The 9883-nt window shown below is 44.1% G+C and overlaps 1 protein-coding gene across 1 annotated transcript in view; it reads left to right on the top strand.

The window, feature by feature from the left end:
• Slc25a4 (solute carrier family 25 (mitochondrial carrier; adenine nucleotide translocator), member 4) overlaps window positions 1-3669 on the top strand; it is a 3994-nt gene extending 325 nt beyond the window's left edge. Inside the window, exons 2-4 of the mRNA XM_005373479.1 lie at window positions 1205-1691; window positions 2199-2339; window positions 3197-3669. Of these exons, the coding sequence (XP_005373536.1) occupies window positions 1205-1691; window positions 2199-2339; window positions 3197-3354 (786 nt within the window). The 3' untranslated portion in view covers window positions 3355-3669. The remainder of the gene's footprint in view (window positions 1-1204; window positions 1692-2198; window positions 2340-3196) is intronic.
• Window positions 3670-9883: the final 6214 nt, after the last annotated feature.

Genomic DNA, 9883 nt, shown 5'->3' with positions numbered 1-9883 from the left:
GGCGGAGCCTCTGCGGCGCTCGGCTTCCAGCATGCCGGTGCAGGCCCCAGGCCCGGCGCCCGGCCTGCGCACAGGGGAAGGTGCCCTCTGCAGCCAGGTCCCGCGTCCGTGGCGGATTCCTGGTGTCGGGTGGCGCCCGGCGCGCGTGTCTATATATGGAAACCCCGCCCGGAGTCGCTCTGGAGCGAGCCAGCCCCTGCGGCTGGGACAGCACCCGCGCTGCACTCCAGGCCTCCCGGGCCGGCCTCACCTTCTGATCTGCAACAACCCTGGCACCTTCTTACCCACACCCACCTATTACAATTACAAAAATTAATCATTATTACTGTGTCCCCATGCACTATGCTGTGACGGACATATGCATTAGTTCGTTCATCCTTGTATTACCTCTGCATGATAAGAATTATTACCTCCCATTTTACAGATGAAGAAACTGAAGCTTTGAAAGATTGACTCAGAATTAACTCAGATCACCGCACTCAGCATATCCGCAAATCTTTCTCTCCTCTGCCTGGTCCCTAAGGGTTTATAATCATTGTCCCGTCTAACCTGTTTATCTTCACCTGCCCGAAAGGCCAGGGCTCCTCAGTGTAGAATAGCCCAACTTGAGAGTCAAAATTATCGGCCAGAAAAACAACCCCAACAAATTGGTCTCAACAGCAACAGATCCCTCAATAATTAACTAGCTGGGTAATCTGCTTGAGATTTTTCAGGCTCTGATGCTCAGTGGATTTACTTTCTTTCCTGTTGTGCCTCCTACCCTGAGACGCATTCAGGGAGTCTGCAGTGACACTGGGGGACCGTCCTCTTTCAGCTCACCATATCTATTAAATCAGAAGCCCTTTGGGCAGGGATCTTTATTTCTGTCTCCCAGTAAACCCCTAGGGAAAGTGGAGTAAATTATTATCTTAACACAGTTAAATTACTTTTTCAGTTTATTTGGTTGAACCTTTCCCTCAAATGCCCTAAGATAAATTGGGCTTTGGGGATGGTTGTCCAAGTAACAACATGTTCACATTTCTTCACTATCTGATTTCCTGATACTTTTTTCAAAAGGAGATTCAGGTTCTCCCCTGCCTCTCCTGAAGGGGAAGGAGTGCAAAAGAGAAAGGGGGGTGGAGGAAATGCAGACCTTTCCCCTGTCCTCTTTCCCTCTCTACCCTGTCTGTCCTCTGCTACCCACCCCTTCTTCACCTTCCCCCAGGTCCAACATGCCAGCAAACAGATCAGTGCTGAGAAACAGTACAAAGGGATCATTGATTGTGTGGTGAGAATCCCCAAGGAACAGGGCTTTCTCTCCTTCTGGAGGGGTAACCTGGCCAACGTGATCCGCTACTTCCCCACCCAAGCTCTCAACTTCGCCTTCAAGGACAAGTACAAGCAGATCTTCCTGGGGGGTGTGGATCGACATAAGCAGTTCTGGCGCTACTTTGCCGGTAACCTGGCTTCCGGTGGGGCAGCTGGGGCCACCTCTCTCTGCTTTGTCTACCCGCTGGACTTTGCTAGGACCAGGTTGGCTGCCGATGTGGGCAAGAGTGTAGACCAGCGTGAGTTCACTGGTCTAGGCAACTGTATCACCAAGATCTTCAAGTCTGATGGCCTGAGGGGTCTCTACCAGGGTTTCAACGTCTCTGTCCAGGGCATCATTATCTACAGAGCTGCCTACTTCGGAGTTTATGATACTGCCAAGGGTGAGAGGGGGCAACCAGGGGCAGGGAGTGGGTTGGAGGAGGGTGTGTGGAGAGGGGACCATCCAGGACCTAGAACTCGCAAAGGGCTTTCTATTGAGTAATCATGTTCCATCTAGTCTCTGGGCTATGCTGAGGCTTCTGAATGAGGACATGTGGTCTGGATAAATTATTAGCCAAAGGATTCTTCATATCCTCCGCTGAAATAAACTCTGGCCTTGAGTAAATCCGAGAGGAACAAGGGGAGCCTAACTCCTTCCTGACACGGCTGAATCAGTTACCCAGTTTAACTTGGGGCAGCTTCACCTTCACCATGCAGGACTCTGACTCCCCGAGTCTATTTTTGTTGGCTGCAGGTTGTCTGGGAGGTACCCTCACAGGGGGTGGTTCTTTCAAAAGGGCAGGACATGGGGTTGGAGATGCAGTAGCTCCTCCTCCTCCACTTGCTTTTGGCCAAGCTGCTGAGAGCAGTCACCTCATGGCTACTTGGCTTCTTGCCCCTGCCCACAGGGATGTTGCCTGACCCCAAGAATGTGCACATTATCGTGAGCTGGATGATTGCCCAGACCGTGACCGCGGTGGCGGGGCTGGTGTCCTACCCCTTTGACACTGTTCGTCGTAGGATGATGATGCAGTCTGGCCGAAAAGGGGGTAAGCATGGGCTCTGCTGATCTCAAACTATTTTCTGCCCATAGAGAACACTATTCAGTCCTCTGTTTTCATTATCCTAGCAAAGTTACGTGATAAGAACTTAGGGAAGACTATTCCTAAGTCTCAACCATTCCTTTAGAGAAAATATTTTTTCATTTTATTGAAGAGACAGAACATCAAAAATGAGATACTCAACAGGCAAACCTAACTAGCACACTTAGACCTATTTGCTTAGAGCCTGGGTGCAGAAACCAGGGAAAAGAATTAGCTAGTTTATTTTAAAACAGTTCTTAAAAAAAAATAAATAAAAGAATCCTTGTTTCCCTTGTTTAATTATTTCAAGTTTAGTGGGAGAGAGGCTGTTTCAGCTGGGTGAGAGACAGCCTGAAGCAATCTGTTTTGATAGAAACATGTTTCATAGGTTGAAACGTAAGACGATGTCATTTTTAAAGCAAAATACATGTTAGCAGTCTCATGTGGTTCAACCTAATAGTTTTTTAGCTCTTAATTGTAGCTGTATAATCTTGGACAGCATAATGAGACTAGGGGCAGTTCTCTCATCCATAAAAAGAGGCAGCCATGCAGTGTGATACTCCTGCTTTACAGTTTGATAGCATGTGGTTGATGAATTGCACAGGTGCTTCATTGATCTTGAGTTAGAGAAGTACAAATGACAGGAGACTCAGCCTAACAGTTACGCAAAGGAAGAGAATGTCCATCAAATGTTGCTTAGAGCTGGTGCTTAGTGCCCAAGTGACTTTAATTTTATAAAACTAGTAACATTGCATACAGGTGTCTTTCAGAGAAGTCCCTTTCCTCCGTATTTATGGAGCCCTTATGCACATTTGTCTCTACAGCTGACATTATGTACACGGGGACAATTGACTGCTGGAGGAAGATTGCCAAAGATGAAGGAGCCAAGGCTTTCTTCAAAGGTGCCTGGTCCAATGTACTGAGAGGCATGGGTGGTGCTTTTGTATTGGTATTGTATGATGAGATCAAAAAATACGTCTAATGTCATTAAAATTTAAGTTCACTGCTCACAGTGAACTTGGCCCACAATTTCACAGATCCATTGTGTGGTTTAATAGACTATTCCTGCAGAAATAGAAAGGCAAATCTGGGATAAAATCAGACCAAAAGGAATACCTCAGGAAAAAAAAAGCACTTGAGTGTTCATTAAACCACAAATGTATTTTGTATTTATTTTACATTTAAATTCCCTCAGCAAATGGAAAACAACTTACAATACTTATACAATTAACTGAAGAACTGATAATGAAGAAATAACTGAATGTGAATCATCAATAAAGATCACTTAATAAATTTTCTTATTGAACTCTTGTTAACTCTGAATAGGTTAAAAATAAAACTACCTGGGCATGGTGGCACACGCCTATAGTCCTACCACTCAGGAGGCTGAGGCAGGAGGATTGTTGTGAGTTCAAGGTCAGCCTGGGCTACATAAGGAAGTTCAAGGTCAGCCTAAACTATATAGTGAGACCGTGTTTCACTATAGATGTGATTTATACATCTATATCACCCTGTCTATACACACTATAGATGTGTATTTTCTAGTATGACTCATTTACTAGTGACCAAGCTTCCGTATATCGGATACTACACTGACTTTATTATATGAGGTGAATTTTTCAGATTCAAGCAGATCTTACCTCACGTTGTTTTGCCATGGACTCAAAAGTGGTAGCATGGAACATCCTCCTACAATCCCACCTTGTTTGATGCACTTTTCAGCAGTCTTTAGGAATTCTGAGATTGTGCTAAAAAGTTTGCATCACAATTTCAAGAATTTTGCCTGCTTAGGAGGTGCTCTATTTTAGTCCATTTAGAAGGAAAGGGAGGCTCATGACTATTCATTGAAAATCAGCTGCGTAGTTTAGGCTGGCATGACAAAGTAACAGACTAGATGCTGATAAGCAACAGAAACACTGCTCACAGGTCTAAGGGCTAGAAGTCTGAAATCAAGGTGCCGCTGTGACTGGGTTCTGGTAAAACAGTCTGACTTTTATCTGTACATGGTGGAAAGAGCTCTCTCAGGTGCATTTTGAAAGGCTCTAATGCCACTAATGTGGGTGCCACTTTTTCATCTAATCAACTCCTAAAGACCCTGTCTCCTGATGCCATCACCTTGGATGTTAGGGTCTCATCGTAGTAATTGTTGGAGGGATATAAACATTTCAGGCCATTACATCAGCTGTCAGGCTAGTATTTACTACCTACCAGGCTCTGTGAAAGATACAAAAAGACAGAACTTGCCCTAAAAGAAGCTTAAATAGGGAAAAACGTAAAATGATAGTTAAATAATGTAATGTTTGATACAATAAATATTGGTTGGGAAGTGGGTGTGGTAAACGGAGAAAGGAATGGTAAGAGAGGTACTTTGAAAAAATAACTAGACTTAGGTACATAGGTGTAGAAAGTATCTTTAGTGCCTCTTTCTCTGTTACATTTTATCAAGACCTAGAGAAAAGGTCAGTTTGGATTTGACCCTCAGACTTGTAAGCAAGAGAAAAATAATTAAAATCTCAAGAGGAAAGGTAAGTACATTTGAACCAGGAAAAGACCAGTTGGTATTGTCTTAGTTTGTAATGGATCTGGAGGAATAAAGTCCTAGCGTCCTAGGCAAAGCTGGAAAAGCAGGCAGAGAACTTGTCCACATCCTGAGAGATGTGGAAGTTAAGCCTTCCATCTACTCACTTCTGCCTCCTAATCAGAAAGTGGCTGCCTTGCTTTTACCACAATTACCAATGTCTGGGCTTTACCACATCCAAAGATATGTCTAACCTCACTTAGATACGTAGGCTGACAGAAGGGACCACAAGGTCTGAAGAAGGAGGTGTCTGTCAACCCTGCCCTTTCAAGGCCTGGTGCTGTTAGAAGCTTCGCAGATACATTGCTTTCTGTGCCAAGAGGATAAAAAAATGATCCAAATTCTATTACTGAGAGAGACAAAGGCAGAACAGCTAACAGGGCAATATGTACAGCATATCTACAAGCAGGGCCAGCCTTTGTAGTATTCTCAATCCTAAGGCCATGAAATGCAGCTGGAAACTGACTGCAGTGAATAAGAACAGTAGGTCATCCCAGCCCACTCAGCAGCACACCGTTTCCCGCCCTGGCGCAGCAGGGAGAGGCAGACGTGACATGCTTTAATAGTTCACATTATCCACATTCTGCATGGGCGCAGGCACTGGCTCCTCTTCCCACCAAGGTTACCTCCAATGCGCTCTGCCTCGGGAGTCCTGCTGAGTTAGTGCACTGCTACTGCCTCAATTCACCAGGAATTCCTAGGACTCTGCATCCCCTGGGAGGCCGGAACCAGAATCCCACAGGGAGGCACAGCAGTGCTTCCCTTTCTGTCCTGCAACGCTGACTTACTGCACAGCTGTGTCATACCTGAAGGTCTGGGAGGCTAAAAGGGGTTTGTTCACGTAGAAGTGGCACCCTTCTCCTGGCGCTCTCCCTAATGCCCTTCTCCCTAACCACTCTCCCTAAATGCAGCCTCCTCTTACCACCATCCCTAACCACTTTTATGAATTTTTTTCCTGTAAAGCCTCACCCACAAGCATCTTGGATCTTTTGGGAAGCTTATATTTTATATGCATGAAAGAAACTATGAAGTATAACATAGGAGTGAGCCCAGGACGGAATTAATTGGACATTTAAAAACAAAAACAAAAAGTTGCCTGGATTCTTTGGGCTGAAGTTGCAGTGAACTGGACGACTGCTTCCATTCTACTTTACCTTGCAAAATGTAGTGTAACCTGTGTTGAGGCAATATTTACTAATCATCCATAACATGCAAGGCTGGGAGGGGAAGGCTTCTCAAGGGCAGTTTCTCCTTTGTGGTTGCATGCCTGGAGGAGCACCTGGGCCGTAAAAGGTGTTCAGTAAGTGTTTGTGGAATGCAGAATGTCTGAGAAGGGGGCAAGTGTAGCTACAGTGCAGGGGACCTCGAAAATACTCGGGAAAAAGCAAGTCTTGAACTACTACTGTGGTTGCTAGACAAGCCTGTTTAGGCTGAGGTGGAAAGAGCTGGCACTCTTGCCATTTTGTTTTAGCTCGCATACTGTGAAAGTGCCCTTTGCAGTCTATATGAAGTGTGACTTTTTAAGAATTAAGTTTATTGGTACATTTTAGGTACATATAATGATCACATTCATTATAGGGAATTTGTGCCAGTATATGACACACCTTTTTTCCCCCATTCCCTGCCTCTCCCTTCCACCCCTCTTGTACTCATTTATAAAAGCTGTATCCATTTTTCCTTTTTTCTCCTTTTCCTTTCCCCCTACCCCCCTCTAGTTCCTCTTCCCATTTGAACATTTTCTTCGTATTTCATTATATCTATTATACATTTTGGTCCTTATTTACACTTTTGGTTTCTCACACCTGAGAAGCAATGTGATATTTACATGTAGGAGTATGAACTCAAGATGCATCCATTTACCTAAAAATGCCTCAAGTTTATCCTTCTTTATGGCTCCTAGTGAGTACTCCACTGTATAAAAAAAACCCCATCATCTTTATCCATTCATCAATTGATGGGCATTTGGCCTGTTTCCAAGATTCAGCTATGACAACTTTTACAGTGTTTTCTTTCCCTTTTTTGGTAATCTTGCTGTTTAAGGTGCCCCAAGCATGGCACCAAAGTGCAGTCTAGGCTTCCTAAGCTCAAGAAAGCTAAGATCTGCCTTGTGGGGAAAATGCATGTTCGAAAGCTTTCTTAAATTCAATGTTAATGAATCAATAATGTATACTAAATAATGTCTTTAATTAGAAACACACACAAAAATATGGATGATGGGCTCAACAGGGCAAATGCTGTGCTCAGAGGCTCACGGAACCTAACTCTGTATTTCCCTCAGGAGCAGTGTATGCTAATGCATTATGTGCCTTGACTTTATAGAATGTAACCACCATGAATGATGAGTTAACGGAATTAAACTTTTTAGTTATAAACACTGCAATAAGACTACCTATGTTTCACAAAATACTTTTATATGTTCTATACACTCATTTAAATTTTCATAGCTCTTCACTGGAGCACTTTTAAACATGTGATCAGTTTGGCTTCCCCACCTTTTGCAGTCACTGGTCACACATACCGAGCGGCACACTGGTTTCACGGCAGACTGAACACTGTGGCAGTTCCAAAAGCATGCTCGTTTCCCTTCTCAAGAGCCTTGTCTTACTTTATTTGGGAAATAAAACACAGACTAAAGCTGATACATAAGATCATGATTTAAGTACCAAAATACATGCTGTATATTATTATTATTTATTTTAGTGCTTGGGGTTGAACCTAGGCTTTCACACAGCCCTAGCACACGCTCTACCAGAGCCACACCCATCACCTTATATTATGTTCAATCAGTGATTCCTCAGCCTTCTCTTGTTGAAAGCTTACTTTAGTAAGCTGTACACAGGACAGCAGTAGGGAAAGTGATGACAGCTGTGTCATTCAGCTTTCCTACCACAGTAGACAAAAAACCCAAAGGTGCAGACTAAGGGCTTTAATTTGGCTCATGGTTTTCAGAGGTTCCAGCCCACGGTTAGTTGGCTGCAAGACAAACGGCACAGTAGCAGGGTTAGCCATGGCTAGTCACCCCCACTGCTTCAAGAAGGCAAAGAGAGCAGGGAGGCAGCAGGGTGAGATTATACCCTTCTGGGTCAGGCCCCAGCCCCTAGCAGCACATGACCTCAGTGGATTAACCCCATGTCTTGGTTACTTTTCTCTCGCTGCAACAAAATACCTGACACCCAAAATGAAGGGAGGAAAAGTTTATTTAGCTCACAGTTTGTGGAGGTTTCAGTCCATACTTGGCTGGCTCCAAGGCAGGGTGGCACATGGCAGAGGGCAACAGTTCATGGCAGCGGAACAGCAAAGCAACAAGAGCAAAAGGGAGGAGTGGCAGAGAAGAACAAGCCTCTTTCCCTCCCTTATATTGTAAGCAGGCTACTCCCACCCAGGGGGCATGTAGCACCCACATAATCTCTATGCCCTCCTCTTGCACGGGCTCAAGATGAATACAGAGCACGCACCCTCCTCCCTACTAAATCACACAGTTCACCTTCTAAACATCTCAAATTGACACAATGAACAACATCCCAGAAGAGTAAGGGCGTGTCCTTTTCACCCCAAGATGCAGAACTGCTGAGTCACTTAGCCAAACCTCTAGACTCCCCAAGTTGACACAGTGTATCAACCATAAAACCCCACTAGAGTGAAGCACTTCCACAGGCCAACTACCTTCAAAAAGCCACACCTCAACACATGAGATTTGGGGGGAAATTTCTAGATCTGAGCCTTAGCAGTAAAATGAGAGGTTTGTTGTATTTTGAAGGACACATGGGACAATTTTTTAAATGCTATGGTTTTATACCTTCATGTTTGAGAAAAATTACCCTGATTCAATGTAAAGAACTGTATAAAGAACAGAAAAATTAGAGACAGAAATTTGGGAACTTACATAACATTTCAGCAAGCAGACCTTAAGAACCAGTAAAATGAGGTAAAAACAACAGTGATGATCAGGAGCCTTAAGATAGGGTTCAAAACACAGACACCAGTAGAAGTCATCAGAGCAAAAGCCAGAGAATGAAGAACAGAAGCAATCTATGTGTCATCAGAGTATTATTTCAAAGATGGTCAATACTGTCAAATACAAAAGAAAGGTCAAAAAAGAATGCAAAAACGAGAAAAAGATCCTGTGGTTTTGCATAGAGAAAGCCATTAGTGGTACGGGCAGACCGAGTCTGCCAGTAACTCCAGTAAGCCAGAGTTTTGTAAGAGGTTATGGAGCAGGGGCAGGAATGGAGAGAAGGGGGCACAATGCATATTCATCTCATACACATTTGCCAAACACTACTTACTACCAAACAAAGCAGCACACTGGCACTGCAGCCACAGAGACTGCCCCAGCCTAGGCCACTAAGTCTAGTATGAAGAGGCCATTGCACTGTAGTCAGGAATTTACAGACTGTAGTAAACTCTGTAATACAGGGATGGTGAGAATAAAAAACAAGTAGCAGATTGGATACACAGTATCCTTGGGGCTTCTGTAAAGGCGAATGCACCAAGTCATTAGGTGGAAGGGCAGCACAGACAGAAGGACCAGTGTGTACAAAGAAAACGATAAACATCCCACTTGACTTAGAAACATAAAATGAAACAGGACAGTAGCTGGGCAGGGAGGTCAGATAAGGACCACTTTTTGCCTCCTCACATTAGGAAAGGCTAATTCATACTTGAAGCTCAATGAGTAAGACACAGAAAATGGTAAGAGCAAAGATAATGTTAAGTGTGGACAGAGTTGTTTTCATCTATCTGTCATTTTCTTCATTCCAATATTCAGTGGGCTTGCTCCTGAGAATATATAATCAAATAAATATGAAGTCTGCCCTTAAAGCATCTATAGATTAAGGCTTCCTGAGGAACTGACGCAGGAACTCTGTTTAATAATGAATAGGCATGGGGGCTGGGGATTTAGCTCAGCGGCAAAAGCGCCTGCCTGGCAAGC

Source organism: Chinchilla lanigera, unplaced genomic scaffold (assembly GCF_000276665.1).
Source record: "Chinchilla lanigera isolate Chin_1 unplaced genomic scaffold, ChiLan1.0 scaffold00002, whole genome shotgun sequence".
Taxonomy (NCBI): Eukaryota; Metazoa; Chordata; class Mammalia; order Rodentia; family Chinchillidae; genus Chinchilla; species Chinchilla lanigera.
This window is presented reverse-complemented; position numbering and strand designations above follow the sequence as displayed.